We start from the raw sequence: 17,852 nt of genomic DNA, 5'->3' as shown, positions 1-17,852 counted from the left end.
CTTCTCACGATTTCTCGTCTGGGAATTGGTATTACATACTTCCCAAACTCGAAAACTTGAAAATCACTACAGAAAAATATTGTTCCTGGGCTGTTGTGATGGGGTTTTTTTACTCGTGTGGTTGGCCAGTCCTCGCCTACGGCTCGGAGGCCAACGCCACACAAGTAAAAAACCCCATCGCAACAGGCCGGAAAAATACTATTTCGCTGCAGAATATTTTCTCGTGGGGAATAATAATTTTGAGACAAGAAAATTTTGTACAGGTGAACATTTATCTTTTCGGCAGAGCTAATTTTTTCTCTGTGTGATAGATTATAATAATATTATAAAAACAACCGACGGTGGTGGCTGTGACACTCTAAAAAATTGACACTCTAAATCTCACGGTTTCATTGTCGAGCGGGAGTCTCGCAAGAGACGACTGTATCTGGGCAGGTTTTTAGCTCAAAAGAGGTTTTCCCTTGTCATTCGGCGAATGCGGAGAGAAAGACCCGAAAGGGTATACGAGAGGAAAAAATTTTATTATAAAAACACGTAAAATAAATAATTTTTAGAATTTCTTTTTTTCTGGTAAACATTTCACCTTCTACCGGACATTTTCCCAGAAGGGAAAATATCTATATGAGACTTGGCCGCAGTCGTCGCCAACTTTTATTGTATTCAGTAGGAATGACGAATGAAAAGCAGCTGATAACACAACGGTATCTGTTGACACATCCCCGTGGAAAGCAGAAGAATGTTTTAATGTCACTGGCATGACACGCGAAAGGGATCATAAGGAATTGAAGAAAGGATCAAACACTAAATACATTATTCCCTCAATCTATTTATTTACAATAATTGACGAATCATGACTATAAAGTCTATTCTTTAAGTATTCCTCTCCAGAATCGCACGAATGCACTCGAAAATTATATAAAATATATTCATGCGGTAGAGAATGAATTTGAACAATTCAGTTGCGAAAAGAAAACAGATATTCAGCGGAATCTCAACTCCAGAAAATTGTCTCGTCACTGAATTGAAAATTCTTTCCTTTTCCCCATGCGATCTATCAGGTCAGTTATCTTACTCTCCATCCGTCGTATAATACAAAAATATCCACAAAGTATATTTCTCTATCAGATTATGTGAAGACTTTGGTGAAGATAGACGTCAAGCTCAAAAAATTAATATCAAAAATTTGAAACTGATGAATCACTTAAGCGCATTGGAATAATGCAGTTGAATTATACCACTTCAGTTATTTGTACATTGATTATAAAAATTTAATCTCAAGCACTATTGAAGTAATACTTGATTAACAAGTGTAAGGCCTTGGGCATGTAAGTACACCTGAGATAATTCTGATACGGCGTGACAAAACAACTAAACAATTGAGTTTCTTCCACGTTTCCGCAAAATTATCACGTTTTATCACCTCATCACTGAATGATTATTTCAATTACCTAGAGACAGTGCCTAGTGCTCTCACAATCTCTCCCCATAGCGCTCTTCATACGCCTTCTTAGCAACCCTGAACAACTGATCGTGCATAGCCCGACCAGTCTCCCTGACGAGAGACGTAAACTGTCCCCGTTCATTCTGCAGTAAAATATACGGATGATCATACTCCGCCAAGCGCCCATGATTCATGACAAGAACCTTATCACTATCCATGATTGTGTTCAACCGATGGGCCACCGTCAACACCGTACATTCCGCAAACTTAGTCCTAATAGTCCTCTGAATAAGCGCGTCAGTATGCGGATCGACATTAGCCGTCGCCTCATCCAACATAAGTACTTTATTGTTCCTCAGAATGGCCCTGGCGAGGCAAACCAGTTGCCTCTGCCCAGCGCTGTAATTAGTCCCCCTATCAAAGACCCTGCTCTCCAACCCATGAACCCCACTGGCAGCCACATCCTTCAACTCCACTTCCTCGAGAACAGCCCAAAGTGCCTCATCACTGAACTCATTAAAAGGATCCAGATTCTTCCTCAAAGTTCCAGAGAAGAGCACGGGATCCTGCGGAATGATCGATATTCTCTTCCTGAGATCCTCCAAGCATATGCTCCCAGTGTCCACCCCATCGATCTCAATGACCCCCTCAACCCTGGCCAGCCTGAACAGCGCGGATATCAGGGAGGATTTCCCCGCCCCAGTCCTCCCCACAATCCCCACCTTCTCCTTCGACTTGATCACCAGATCCAGACCCTTCAATACCGGTGGATCCTCGTCAGCGTACCTCATGTACACGTATCTGAACCTGATAGTCCCCTCACTTGGCCAATTCTTCGGCGCCGGAACCGGCAACTTCTCCATCTCCGCGTCAGCACGCTTCGTCCTCTTCTTCCGGTCCATGGGACCCCTGTCACAGAGGTTGTCCTCAGGTGGCAATAGCGTGTACTCAAGAACTCGCTCCACCGACATCATCTGGTTGGCGACCTCAGCAGACTGGCGCATCCCCCACTGGATCATCCCCGTCATCGACATGACGGTTGTTATAGCAAGACCCACCTGGGATCCTGAGTATCCATCGAGGAACAGCAGCGTAAACGTCACAATCGCCGTGAAGATGAAGCAGAAGACGTCGAGGGAGAAGCCAAATGCTGTGCTGGTGACTATGAACATGTACCAGGCCGAACTGTGGCTGTCCTGAAATCTGTCGAACTCCACCTTCAGTATCTCCTGCGCATTGTACGCACGGATCGTCGACAAGCCATGAAGAGTTGCGTTTAGGTGCGTGAAGACCGGAGACCGCAGCATGCCTTCCAAGCGCTTTATATTCTTGCTGGTCTTGAGGTAGATCTTGCGGATCCAGTAGAATATCAGCGACATGACCACCAGGGGAGCTATGAACATGGGGTTGACATAGCACACCACAGCCAGCGCTCCGAACATCATCATGATGATCTGGCCGGCGTCCAGTTGAGCTTTCGGTAGAAGTTCATCGATGGCCCCCATGTCCTTGGAGAATCTGTTCAGGATTCGTCCGCTGGGGTTCGTATCGAAGAACCGCATTCCGGTTCTGATGAGGGCGCCAAACGCTCTGTCATGCAACTTTTGCGACGCACCGATCGCAAGTCCATAGAACAAGAACGATCTCGTGATGCCGATTACGAAGATCGAGAGGACGATCGCTGTGTAGATGTAGACGTACGGGTAAGCCGGCGATATCGGGTATTCGGAGTCAGTGGAATTGCCTGTCACATTCCACCGGGCCATCTCGAATTCATGATGACGATTTTCTTCGAAGTCCACCATTTTCGGGAAGAAGATATCATTGACGGTGACTACGCACTGAGCTAGGAGGAAGAACAATCCCACCGTGAGGATGAAGCACCAGTTGCCCCCAGCTCTGAAGTACTTTCCGTAGATCGACCCCTTGATGATCCCCTTGGACGTCCCCTCGAGAACATTCTCGGCCTCTGGATCGTCGTCCTCATCCTCGGCGTCGGTGTCCCCTCCGGACATGTCTGGGGTTCGACTTCTGGTGGAGCCCGTGGACACCTGTCGTCGCATTCCTGATCTCTCCATTGAAGAGTCGTCCCCAGTTTCTGATGCCGAGTCTGACGCCAGGAGGCCAGCGTACACCGGCCTCTCAGCTAAGAGATCCACGTAATTGTTGAATCTGATTAGCTTTCCGTGCTCCAACAGGAGAATCGCGTCTGCCCCTTTGATGAACTGTAGCTGGTGAGTCGCTAGGATTCTCGTCTTTCCAACTAGATACCTCTGGAGGCACTCCTCGAAGAGGTGCTTTCCGACGTGAGTGTCAACAGCACTCAGAGGATCGTCGAATATGTAAACGTCCGCCTGACGGTAGACGGATCTGGCAAGGTTTATCCTGGCTTTCTGGCCTCCTGACAGCGAGCTTCCTCGCTCCCCGACGATTGTCTGGTCCCCCTGGGGGAACTGCTTGAAATCACTCAGGAGGGCGCAGGCCTTGACGACCCTCTGGTACCTCTGGCGATCGTAAGGCTGTCCGAAGATTATGTTCTGGCGGACCGTAGAACCGAAGACCCAGGCCTCTTGACTCGCGTAGCTGATCCCACCTTTGATGTCAACGCGACCTTCAGCTATGAACATCTCGCCCAAGATGGCCGATATGAGGGAGGACTTGCCAGATCCCACGGCACCGATCACAATGTACAACTTCCCCTTTTCAATATCTGCGTTCACATCTTGAAGGATGTTCTCAGGCTCTTGCGGCTCCCACTTGGCGGTCAGATTCTTCAGGGAGACAGCGATGTGACTCGGCTTTGACCCTTGATTCTGGCTAGCTGCGTAGTTCGCGGTGTTCTTCACCAGATCGCTAGCCACCAACGCCAGACCGTTCTGCCTGACCGGGGATTCGTGGATGATATCGTCGTCGATAAAAGGAACGTCTGGCTTGGACGATTTGGAAGGAGCACCTGACTCCGGCGAAACTGTTCGGTTCTCCAGCATTTGGAATTCGTCGTACATGAGGAAGTGCTGGAGACGGCGGACGGCAACCATGCACTCGGCGATCTCAGCGACACCTCGAACGAACATGGCAGACATGGTTTGGGAGAGAGTGGCAAAGTACGAGGAGAAGACGAAGACTTTTTCCGCTGTCAAGGGCTGGCCGAAGAACAGCATTCCGATGAGCGTACAGTAGACAGCCATTCGGGTTGTGAAGAGGTTGAATGTCATAAAGACGCCCCGGATCCATGAGCTTTTGCGGACAACTCGGAGCTCGAGACGTCTCGCCAACTCGATCATCGCGCAGAATGGCTTCTCCCAGGCGTACATCTTTATCACTTGAACGCCGGAGATAATCTCGTCCATCAAGCGAACTCGCTCATCTGTCTTTATGGCTGTCTGGAGGCGGAAGATTGAAGAAAGCTTGCCGGTGTAGGATTGAATCGGAACGACTATGAACACTACGGCAATTCCGAAGACTCCCGCGTACCCGGCCTCGACGTAGAGGAAGTACCCGATGATGATGGCGGACAGGGGCGCTGACCACATGTAGTGGATGAAGACTGAGACTACGTCGAAGCGATTTACGTCGTTGGCTACAAGGTTGACCACCTTTCCTGGGGCTGTTTCCCCTAGGGCTGTTATGCTCAGGCGGAGGGATTTTCTGTAGACGACTGAACACACAGCTATGCGGATCCTTCCGCCGATGTGGAAAGCACCGAAGACCGACTGGTTTATCGTTATTGCGTTCAGGGCGGTGGCCGCGCATATTCCGGCGGCGAATATCAGGGCTGTGTCGAAGACGCGGGTCGACTCGTCGGCTCGAAAGTAGCGGAGAAGTCCTCCCAGGAGCATCGGGGTGCCCAGTCTGAAAGCAGAGCAGGTTTGATTAAGATTTTTTAGGGTGATCCATTTTTTAAAGATGGTTTTACATCTGGAAATAACGTTGTTGTTACAAAGGGCGGCGCGACCTGCTCGCTTCGCTCGCCAATCTTGGAGGGGCTTCGCCCTCCCGTTCGCTTCGCTCGCTCCCCCCTTCCCTCACGCGACCATTTGGGTGCCATCAGTTATTATTTGGTAGTTCATGAGAGCCTTATCGACTTTTATGATGATGGTTTCTGTGATTTATGAGTTTCCCCGGTCCTATGACCCTAATCATTTCTCTGTATGCGGCTTTTTAACTATGACACACCATGTACACGCAGAAAAATGGTTTATTTGAATTGAATAAACTTTATTTGACTCAAATAAATTGTTTATTTGATTCTAATAGAGGATTTATTCGATTCAAATAAAGTTTATTTAATTCACAAAACAAAAAAATTCTAAGAGAATTAGAATTTAGAGAGAAAAATGCGCCAACACCAGGCCGACCTTCGGCCAACCCCAGGCTAACCTTGTGTCGACCTTGGGCCGATTTTACGCCAGCCACCGGCCAACCTTGCACCAACCCTATGCCGACCTTGGGTCAACCTTGCCCCAACCTCAGGCCGACCTTGGACCGACCTTTGTCCGCCAGAAAATCTTACGTGAACGCCCCCATTTTTTACATAAAGAGATAACAGATCACAACTCACCGTAAAAAAAATTCATTGAAAATTTGGAGAAGCCCGAGGAGAGAATACTCCCACAGAAAGCACCGAAGTATCGTCCTGAGAAAGCTCGGGCTTTTCTTGTTTCTCTTGCATCTCTCTAGCTCTTTGATCCATTCCCTGTAGCAATGATAGTGATTAATTATGGGTCATCAGGCTCATTAAAACATAAAGAACATCGCATACCTCTCTAATCTATCCCCAAGTATACCAGATTTATCCGATTGTAGGGGATCAAAGAGATCCGAGGGCTCCAATGCTTTTCTATAACCAGTTTTGAAGAATTTCAAGGTCCATCTGGAAAAAGATATCCCGTCAATCATAACGTGGCGTGTTATGACGAAATATTCATGCATGATTTTTCAGGAATTTTTACTAGGCTTCCAATGGAAAATGCACTATTTTTGGAATGAATGAAAAATTTTCAATAAAATTTCGTACTAGACTTATTGCCTTTTTCAAATCAAAATATTAAAGAATTTACTAAAAAATTCTATCGGATTTCTATTGAATTTTCTATTAGTTTTTGGCAGATTATAGTGAAAAATTCAAAAGAATTCAATTTTTCTGCGCAACTTATTCTATTAAAATATTTTCTATAGAAATACCTCGTTTCAAATTTTCTGCGTTTTTTAATTTCATTTTTTTTTTAGTGAAAAAGTCAGAAATATAGAGCCGAGGTGAATGGAAAAGTACGAAAATTCATGTCGAGGAGTTCCTATAGAAAATATTTCAATAGAAACATGAGATTCCACTCATATTTTCCATAACATAGTTTTCTATTGAACATTTTCTGTTAAAAAATTCCTGCGAAATTCTTGAATAGAATCAGCCAAAAATGAATGGAATTGTCAATACAACTTCAATAGAAATGCAATAGAATTTTCTATAATGATAATGACGTAATGATTTTACGATGTTATTTGCCATCAACTCACGTCCAGAGCAGAATTGCGAATATATTCGCCTTGTTTCTCGGATTTTCATGGACAAATTGTTTGCTAGCATCCATCTCAATACTTCCTTCATTAAACCAAGCAGATTGAATTAACAGACTCAGGCAGAACGATAATTTCAATCACTCCACTCAACACAATCCGACTCTAAATTATTAGGGGCATTAACACCCGATAACTCATCAATAATATTCTCGTCCAATGTATGTATCTTATCACGCATGAGGCACAAGAAAATGCAAACACTTCCATTGGATTCATCCGATTATTATGGTTGCAGCCATGACTTATTAATACGATGCAGGGACTCAATTCACATCACGCCGCTGGGTGATCGTCACTCCGAGTGTCCCTGAAATAGAAAAATCTGATGAGTTGTTTGAATTAATGATCGAGTCAGTTCCGTTTCCCCATTCTGCTGATTTGAATATAGAAATTCATTGCCTAACAGCTGGCGCTTATCAGGAATCTGATAAGGGTCTTGCTGTGTCACTCTTTTTGATTCGACAATTCCACTCGCGATTCGTGTTAATATTTATCGGTGGAATATTTATTTTTGGGGGAGGTGATGAAAATCTCGCGGTCGTTATCTGCTCGGGAAGACACATTTCTTGTTTCATTTCGTATGCGGTTTTTCAGCTCAGAATTTCTGCAGAATGGTCCAGATGAGGCGGCAATTCACACACGAAAAAAATTCGTTGAAAAATCTTGCGGATTCTGTTAGTTTTTGGGCCACTCTATGGGAGAATTTCACATTAATTGTGCGTTTTCTTATGGACAATGTTCTATAGAAACTATTTTATGCAAAAATCAGTAGAATTTCATCTTTTTATGCAATATTTTCAATTTTGAATAAATTTTCCAAAAAATCAAATAAAATAGTTGGAAAATTTGAGCCGTGGAATTTCTATAGAAAATATCTCAATAGAATGATTTGAATAGAAAAGTCAAATTCTATAGAAGTTTTTGGCGAATGCGCTAGACTTTCAGAAAATATTCTAGAGAATAAATTAATAGAATTCGGTTTTCCTATACAACTCATTCTATTGAGATATTTACCGTAGAAATTCCTCGATTCAAATTTTCGAAATTATTTCATTTGATTTTCTTACACACTACTCAATAACATTCACTTGATAAAACCGGAGCCTCATATAATTCTCTGTAGAACTAACGTGTTTACCCGAAAGACATAAATATGTCACGAGAACAATTACTACTACGAAAATTATCATGTTTTGATTTAACACGACAAAAAATCTCTTCAGGGCAAAATACCAATACCTTAATAACAGACAAGCGTATCTACACAGAGTACATAGACCTTACGATTAAGGTGCCGATATAATTCAGTAGCGAAGTGGTAAAACGGTATAAGTCAATTTTGGCTATTGACCAGTTTTCAATGAATATCTCGGAATCCAAGGGAGATGGCAAAATTGTTGTTATAACCTTTTTTGTAGAGCCGATTGTGTGCTACAACAAATGTAATTACGAAAATTTCGCTATCTCCCTTAGATTCGGAAATATTCCTCAAAAACTCAACGGGGAGACGAGTCGACTTAAACCGCTTTACCACTTCGCTACTGAATTGTTCGGCAGAGGGAATTTTTTGTCTCGGTGTATGAATGGATTTTTTATAACTGCAGTTCTCCAAAATATTAAACTTGAAATAGACAATCCACATCGTCAAATATTCAATATTTAAACTCAATCAAATACACAATTCCACGTCTTCTTCATTAAATCCTACCCTGATCTATGCTAAGTGAGACTCGAAATCACTTGATTAAGCTAATCATAAAGGATGACGGGCAATATCTTGATTGTCAGAAATCACGTGGGCTCGAATATATCCTTTCATTGATGAAGAACAGTATTACAGTGCGAAAAACGGTAGAATGAAAATATTGCCACAAATGGCGCGAAGCCTCATCAACAATGACGTATGTTTTTTATTTAAAGAAGCGCTGCCCTTACGGCTCGAGTCATTGAGTGCTTTCACAAAAAAGAAATTCCAACTATTGTTGTTTTCATGTCTAAAATATTGAAATGATAAGAATTCTTCATCTGATTCTTTAATTCTTTTGAATTTTGAAGTTTTAAGGATTTTCAACTAAAAAATCAGTAGTGAAGTGGTCAAACGGTTCAAGTCAATTCCATTCTAGCGCCAGTTCTCGATGAATATCTCGATTTTTCTTTAACGAAAAGTGCAGACTATCGAAACAGATTTTACAAAAATTTCGCTTTCTTAAATTCCGAGTTATTCAACAAAAACTCAACTGGAGCTAAGTCGACTGAAACCGATTGACCACTTCACGACTGAAATGAAAAAATATTTATATGTATGACCGTATTACGACTGAATAATCAATCAGTAAAAAATGAAACGGTTGACGAGAAGTTTGAAAAGAATATTTTTCAACTAAATTTTAGTGAAATAGGCGCCAGTCGATGAACTTTTAATTAAATAATGAAAGGGCATCGACTCCTCTCTAGTTAAGTTCGCTTATATTCCAATACGTTTCGTCATTTTTGGAAACTCAGTAGTTGAACAACTCTTCTCAATTCAAGAGGGAAGGAGGACGATACCCTCACTCTAGTATTTCAAATAAATATGTATAGTTTTACATGAAGAAAAATGTAGAATATTTACAAGCGTAGATATGACTGGGTTTTCCTCAAGGTAGGATTGATTTACAATTATAACTAGAAGTTCCGTTTGGATTAACAAGAATTCCACGATGTCCGATAATAATTTCCCTCAAAATTGGACAAAATTTGGCAAACTTCAATGGCTCTACTCAAATCTTTGAAAATTAACCGTAATAAATTGAAAATTAATTGTGGGAGTTAATTACAACTCCCGGGACTCAAAATGACGCTAAACAAAGGCTGGAACAAGCCCTTTGGCCCTGTTGGAAGCCAAAATCGAGACGCAAAGAAAGGCCAAAACAAATTCTCTATTTTTCTTCAATTATAATGAGTTTTTCTGGCTTTGCCCACCTGTCAATCGAGAAACCTTCTCTCAGGATGAATTCCAGTCAGAATGATGATTATTTGTCAAAATTCCGGACAAAATACATGAGAATTGTACTAATCTAGCTGACCCGTCCACTCTGTATGCCGGCTAGGAGACGACTCTACCCAAGCGTTGGTCGAATGGCATGGGCTACCTGCTCGAGGTATTTCCTGGGGGGATTTCCCCCTTAATTTTGAGACACTGAGTTTGATTGGACATTGAAGTTATCACAAAGAAACGAAGAATCTGATTAAATTGACATTTTTACACGAATATATCGAGTTTTAGAATGTTCTATGCAACGATTTTCTTGAGTATTATTTTTTTAAATGAAAAGTCGATATTTTCATATTTTTGATTGATTTTGAACATTATTTTAAGAAACGATTTTATGGGGAGGGTACTACGAAAGATTTTTATCCCTCGTTTGCTTCCTGGACGAGTTCTCATTTTCGATTCAAGATATTGCCTCTGCTTTTTTTTAGAAAGACCCTGGGTTGAATAACGGTTTTTAAATATTTCTCTCTATTTTATAAAAATCCAAATTGACTTCTGGTGATGAAAATTTGGTACTAGAAATTAAGACTTCAAAATTAAGGGTCGCAAGGGTCACGGGGGTCAAAATAATGGTCATGAGGGGCAGAATGAGGGTCATAAGGGTCAGAATAGGGGTTATGAGGGTGAAATAAGGGTTATGAAATAGGGGTTATGAGGGTGAATAAGGGTCATGAGGATCAATAAGGGTCATAAAGGTCGGAATAAGGGTCATAAAGGTCGGAGTAAGGGTCGTGAAGGTCAGGATAAGGGTCACAAGGGACATATGGGGCAGATTAAGGGTCATGAGGGTCAGAATAGGGATTATTAGGATCAAATAACGGTCATGAGGATCATAATAAGGGTCATAAAGGTCGGAGTAAGGGTGGTGAAGATCAGAATAAGGGTCACAAGAGTCATATTGGGGAGAATAAGGGTCACAAGGGTCAGAATAGGGGTTGTGAGGATCAGATAAAGGGTCATGAGGGTCAGAATAAAGGTCACGAGGGTCAGACTAAGGGTTATGAAGGTCGGAATAAGGGTAATGAAGGTCAGAATAAGGGTCACAAGAGTCATATGGGTCAGATTAAGGGTTATAAAGGTCAGATTAATGGTCCACAAAAGGATCATAGGGTCACAAGGGTAAAAATATGGGTCTATCTCTCTGTATTATAAAAATTCAAATCAATTTTTGGTGATCAAAATTGGGTACTGGAAGTTAAGACTCCAAAATTAAGGGTCAGAAGTGAGGGGTCAAAATAAGGGTCAGAAAGGTCAGAATGGAGATCATGAGGGTCATGTGAGGATCATATGGGGGACATATGGGGGTTGGCGAGCTAAGAGAGCAGGGGGCATAGCCCCCTAATTTATTTATAAAAACGAATTCGGCAATTGAATGTCAAAAAAAAATTAAGATTCCGCATCTCGCCGAATTTTCGGATAATTATTTGTAATATTTAAAAATCTTTAAATAGAAAAATAATTTCCCAAGAGGAGAGGTACTTTGAACCGGAAAAAGTACATCGCGCCATGATCGTGACCCATTCTGTTACAAACGATCATGACTCGCCGTTTCTCGAAGAAAAAATTCAAGTCTCCGTTTTTGCCGAGAGAAAAAAAAATTTCCAGGGTTAGCAAGAACACGATGTTTGGATGGTGAGTTCATGTTTATGACAGATCATATCAGGTTGGGATGTTATCGCTGATATAAATGTAATTTCGTCTGATAGTGACGTTAATTAAGTCTTCATTCTTTCGAGTATTTTAGCACAACTCATATCGAAATCAAATCTGAAATTTATTTTCCACTAAAAAAATTTCTAGAGTTCTCCAGAAGGTTTGAGAATTTTCCAGAAATTTATTAGTCAAATGAGAGGCTATTATTTTAAAAACCAATTGACGAAAGAATTTGATGTATTCATTTCACGATTTTTATTACCGGTCAGTTGTCAATGAATATCTCGGAATCCAAGGCAGATAGCAAAATTTTTGTCATAATATTTTTTGTAGCTCTCAATTCGCTCTACAAAAAAGGTTATTATAAAAATTTCGCCATCTCTTCTAGATTCAGAGATATTCTTCGAAAACTCAGCTAAGAGCTGAGTCGACTTAAATCGATTTACCGCTTCGCTACGGATTTCGTACATTCATCAATGTTAGAATTCATGTAAAAATGATCAATTATGAATAATTATATTTAGGGCATTTATAATTTTTTCCTTTTCCGTTACACTCAACAGTTCAACTGGCGTCTATGCAAACGACTTTAATGCACAAGTTGTTCTTAAGGAGAATGACACGCACATTTGTAGGAAAACAGACTGGGAGAGATGGTACAATAATTCTAAGGAAGTGTTCCAGTGCCGATAATGATGACACACGCCACTTTGAGTCAAGGTAAAGGTAAAGAATACTTCTATTGCCATGTGAATCGGGAGAATTTCGTGAATACGAGTGGAAAAATTCTGTGGAAAAATTTGACACTGAATATTCATATTAGATTGGGAATCCAAATAAATTAAGGAATTCTCGTCTTTACACACATGAAAAAATTCAATAGAAAACCTAGTGAATTCACTAGAAAATTCTATTGGAATACTATAGAAATTCTATGGGGTTTCTATAGTATTTCTATTGGAATTCTGTCAAAAAATTCTGTTTGTTTTTTGCGCTGATTCTATTGGATATTCAATAATAAAAAGTTAATAGATTTCGAATTTCTGTTTGAATTTTTCTCTTAAATTTTTTCTATTAGAATTATTGGACACAAAATTTTCCAAGTTTTTTCCGCTGGATTTTGTTTTGTTTTCCATTGTAAAACCCGAGTGTAAAAACTTAGAAAATTGACGCCCAAGCATTCTTGTAGAAAAAATATCAAGATAAAAATGTAAACAGAAATTCGAAATCTATTGACTTTTTCTTATCCAACATGCAATAGAATCAGCGCAAAAAACAAATAGAATTTTTCAATAGAATTCCAATAGAAACCCTATAAGAACCCCATGGAATTCCTATAGAATTCCAATAGAATTTTCTACCGAATTTACTAAATTTTATATTGAATTCTTTCATACGTGTATGCCTCTTAAAATTCTGGAATTTTACTGAATTTTCACTGAAACCTGAAATCTCACAATTTTTCCTCCTAAATCGCATTCAGTGTCACTGTCCTGAAAATTGGTAGTCAATTGTCCATGAAATTTCATTTTCATCACGCTGTGCGAAAAAGTAACTTTTTAGGCACGCTTCGTATGCCTAAAACGTCCCTTTTCCACACATTGTGATGAAAAATATCGTTCGATACTCGTGAGAAAAGTGTTTTTTGGCTCGTGGGAGGTTTATAGCACGAGCCGAAGGCGAGGGATATAATCCCGCGAGCCAAAAAACTCTCTTCCGCACTCGTAACGAAATATACTATTTTTTTTAACGATATAACTATTGGCGATACAGTCGTAAAAATCAGTACGATGCCCTGGAAATCAGCGACATGTTCCGGAAATAGTATATTTCGTAACGAGTGCAAGAAACATTTTTTCACGAGTTACGAACAATATTTTTCATCACAATGTGGCGGAAATAGGACTTTTAGGCACGCGGAGCGTGCCGAAAAGTTCACTTTTCGTCATAGCGTGATGAAAATAAATTTTTTTTTCATTGCGTCTGAATAACAAAAAAATCAGGAAGCACAATGACGTAATGAATAACAAACATTCTTCCACTGTAATATCCGTCGCGAGTTCTATATACCTCGATAAACACTCTCGAATTTCAACGTGAAACAAACTATGGCGACGGTTGACAATAAGCTGTCGACGTGTGTCACACCATTACGAAGGTGAACGATTGAAGATATTCAAGTGGGGCATATCAGTTTCTGCGATAGAATGAGCTTTCGAAAAACTGCATTTTTACACTGAGAGAAAAACAAACATGTTGTCAAACAAGTCTTGTTTGGGCCAATAAAATCGCTAGTTGAAAATTGCTAAAAAGGAATTTGTTTGGTTCGAATTTGAAAGTCTCAAACATGAATAATTGTTCTGCTTTCGACAGCAACGAAATATTTGGCTCAAGAGGCGGATAATTCACACCAGATGGTGCCTTTTCAGGATGAAAATATCTTATATAGAGGAAAATTTATCAACAAATATTTTATCCCTAAGTTACAAGATTGCTATCATATCATTATTATTGTTTCATTTAAGGGTTCATTTATTGTCTGTGATTATTAGACAGCCGAAAAGAAAAACTACTATCCCTTGTTTCGCATAAAACAAAGATTTTTCGGGAGCAAAATACGTATGGGAGTATCGAATAACGAAGGAGTAGTGCTAGAAATGACATTTCTTGCGTATACAGAGAATGCAATTTTTTTTGAACTACTAAATCTATTTTTGCGACAAAAATTTTTCATTCCGGCGCACTCTCTGCATGTTTGGCACAAAAAAATCATTTTTTGATAATTTTCAAAAAACTATTTTCTTGGCACAAGTAAGACTTGTTTGAGAGCTTTTTCGTTTTTCTCTCAGTGTAGACTTTTGGGCAAGACTATTCAACAATTTCGACAATTTATTTTCCTTAAATTTTTTTGTTCAATTTTGTAAATAAAAAGATGAGAAATGTAGAGTGGAAAGCACTCGGAAAATTCATGTCGAGGAATTCCTGTAGAAAATGACCCTTTAGAAAAAGTTGTATAGAAAAATTAAATTTTCCTGATTTTGTTGAAAAAAAATTTCTAATGGGTATTTTTTTATTAAAAAAAAAACGCGCAGTAGAGTTGCTGATTTTTGTTATAAAAATTATTGCGCGTGACTGATTTTATTTCAGAAACTATGACTTGTCTATTTTTTATTGCTGTCTCTACAACAGCGCCGTCTCATAAAAGAGTTCACACGGGTCAATTGCAGATAAACTACAGCGCAAGTACAGAGTCAAGTGAGGGTTACCATATCTTTTTCATTACGCTCCTCCACTCGTACCCATCACGCTTGAAAGAATTATATCTAAAATCAAGCGCATATGCTCGAAAATTCAATCGGTTTTTTATAAGAATTCTGTCAGAAGTGGTTCAATCGTATGAAGTGAATAGCTCATTAATTTGAATAATTTGAAACAAATCTTCAATTTAAGCATATTCAAGTACTTTGGCTATTTTTTTATTGATTTTGTTATTTAAACTTTCTGTGGATTAAACAATTAATTTTCCACCATAAAAATCAGTTGGTCGAAATCATAACAAATTTATAAATATTTATAAAAAATGTGTAACAAATAGATAGAGATTTATAAAAAATTAGGTTTCCAAAAGTTTAAACAATTTCAGTTGCTTATTTATAAACAAAGAATGTTTTAAAAAATAATAATTCCGTGCAAAATGTTATGTGAATGACGCAGGATTATTCATGATTTTTTTTTAATGATTGAAAATGGTGAAATCTATAGTGTGGCCTGTTCTCACTGTAAAAGATAGTTTGGCTATTTTTTTTTCCAGTGAAATTGTTTTCTACTTTTGCAATCGAACATCCGAACTTGTATTTGAGCCCCATTTGACCCTAAATTTCCGGACATTTTACAATGATTTTATTATTTAAACTTAACAAGTCTGAATTTAAATTTCTATATTGAACCGCTAAAAAACATTTTGAAAATCTTGAAATAAAATTAGAATCTTTACTTTTGGAAAACGATTGATAAAATAATTTAAAAATTGCAATTTTTTGAAATTACGAGCATTTTCTATGAATAATTTATAAACACTTGATTTTCCACCATAAAAATCATTTGTTCAGAATTGTAATAAATTTATTCATATTCATAATTTAAACCAGAAATCGATTTCATGCCTAAAAAAGAGATTTCCGAAAGTTTAAACAATTTCAATTATTTATTTATAAACAACGAATGTTTAAAGAAATAATAATTCCGTGCAAAATGTTATTTGAATGACGCTGAATATTATTGATTTTTTTTCAAATTTTTCGCCTGCAATTCAATTGACAAAATCGCTGACTGAAGACGATTGAATTTATAGTATCGTCTGTACCAAACTGTCAAAGATCCTCAGATATCCTTAACTATCGGAGCAAATAAAAATATTTGCCAGCAATACCACTAATTATCAGGTGTTTTCTCGACATTTACGACCGAATAACGGAATAAAAGCACTTCCCAGCGAATTTCAAAGATCCTTCAATCGAACAAAATAAATTCTGACACAAACTTATTCGGAACATTTAATGGGCTAACAGGGCTTGGGGCAACCGACCTTAGTAGAATCAAATCAACCATTCATTTTATCAAATAAAGAATCATTACTTGTTGATGGATTTGTTTTCGTCGCTATTTAAATAATTTCGTCGCTTTCAACTAATGAAGTCTTCAGTCTACAGTCTGGGAATTGGTATTACATACTTCCCAAACTCGAAAACTTGAAAATCACTACAAAAAAATCTTGTCCCAAGCTGCTGCGATGGGGTTTTTACCCGTGCGGTTGGCCAGTCCTCGCCTATGGCTCGGACGCCAACGCCACACAAGTAAAAAACCCGATCACAGCAGCCCGGAAAAATACTATTCCTATATTCAAAAAACTATTCATTACATTGAACACGCACGACGAAATTGATAGAAAAATCTAGTTTTCTGTAAAGAAATTCCTTAGCATAAATTTTAGAATTTTTTTCGTTCAATCTTTTCTTTAATCTCATTTTTTTAATGAATAAAGAAACTCGAAATTATTATTATTATTATTATTATTATTAAATTGACATTTTTTATTTTTTCATTGACAACAGTGTAATGTTTTAAAATATAAGTTCCAACAGTAATTCAATTTCAAAAAAGGAAGAATTAGAGAATATAAACAATCTCAAAATTTCAAGCATTGGGTTTACCTCTGGTATTTACCTCTGGCTTTACCCAATGTTTACCTAATTCTTCACCAAAACCAGATGCCACCCTGTTTTGAATTTCACAACTGTAGTGACTTGCAATATTTCCCGGCTAATGATAATGAATCAAGCGAGAAGATGACGAATGCAGGCTGGAAGTCACGCTCGCCACCGATTCCGCAATATTGCCCTCAACTCAATTATGAAAAGCCCCAAAATGTTTGCAATCCAGGCGCCCCGATCTTACATGTGTTGCGTTAATCAACAACGATTAATTGCTCGTTAAACATCTGACAGCGGTTGGATAACAGTGGCTGGTTCAAGGCCACGCGTTTCGCGTCACGAGTTTGAGCGGAAAAAGGATTCAGACTTACAGAGGCATTTTTATTTATACATACGTTGAGTTCGTGTGTTGCGGGTCTGTCTACCTCCGGGGGATATCCACTTATTCAACGGAATCTTATCTCGTCGGCGCTTCACTCATTTATTCAATTAGAATCACTCATTGGAGACGTGAAAATTTTATTTGACTGTGAACATGTGATTGTGGAATATCGTCTGATGGGTAATTTGATTTTAATGAGTTTCTGATGGAGTCATTTGGATGGGAAGAGTGCGCCTGGGGCGCGGGAATGGGCGACACAGTGCGTGAGATACACCTCCGCAGACTGAACCCATTGAATCGTGCTGCGTGATATATCGCGGATCCCCCCCCATCGCTGTTTTAACAGAAATCGAGCTATTGCGATTGCTCGTGCGCAAGTTTCGCGGGGCGGTAGGAGTGCATGTTCGAAAATTTTGTGGAGGACATCTGCAAAATCACGCCGGGATTGTAAAGTTTTATTAGCAAACAGCGGCTGACGGGTGCGAGGATCAGGGAGATTATAATGAGGAAAATTGAGAGGCGGTGGTGGCGACAGGGGGTTGGGGGGGGGGGGGA

At 39.4% G+C, this 17,852-nt stretch overlaps 1 protein-coding gene across 1 annotated transcript; it reads right to left on the bottom strand.

Annotated features, from left to right (window-relative positions):
• Positions 1–806: 806 nt before the first annotated feature.
• LOC107036166 (probable multidrug resistance-associated protein lethal(2)03659) lies at positions 807–17,566 on the bottom strand. Its single transcript, XM_015253921.1, has 5 exons — positions 17,311–17,566; positions 6,956–7,325; positions 6,204–6,314; positions 6,003–6,137; positions 807–5,293 (listed from the first exon to the last, which is right to left on the bottom strand). The coding sequence occupies exons 2-5, from the start codon at positions 7,027–7,029 to the stop codon at positions 1,471–1,473; spliced, it is 4,143 nt and encodes a 1,380-aa protein (XP_015109407.1). The 5' UTR covers positions 7,030–7,325; positions 17,311–17,566; the 3' UTR covers positions 807–1,470.
• Between the last annotated feature and the right edge of the window lie 286 nt (positions 17,567–17,852).

The sequence above is a fragment of the Diachasma alloeum genome, unplaced genomic scaffold (assembly GCF_001412515.2).
Source record: "Diachasma alloeum isolate Michigan unplaced genomic scaffold, Dall2.0 Dall_scaffold_00206, whole genome shotgun sequence".
In the NCBI taxonomy this organism is placed as follows: Eukaryota; Metazoa; Arthropoda; class Insecta; order Hymenoptera; family Braconidae; genus Diachasma; species Diachasma alloeum.
This window is presented reverse-complemented; position numbering and strand designations above follow the sequence as displayed.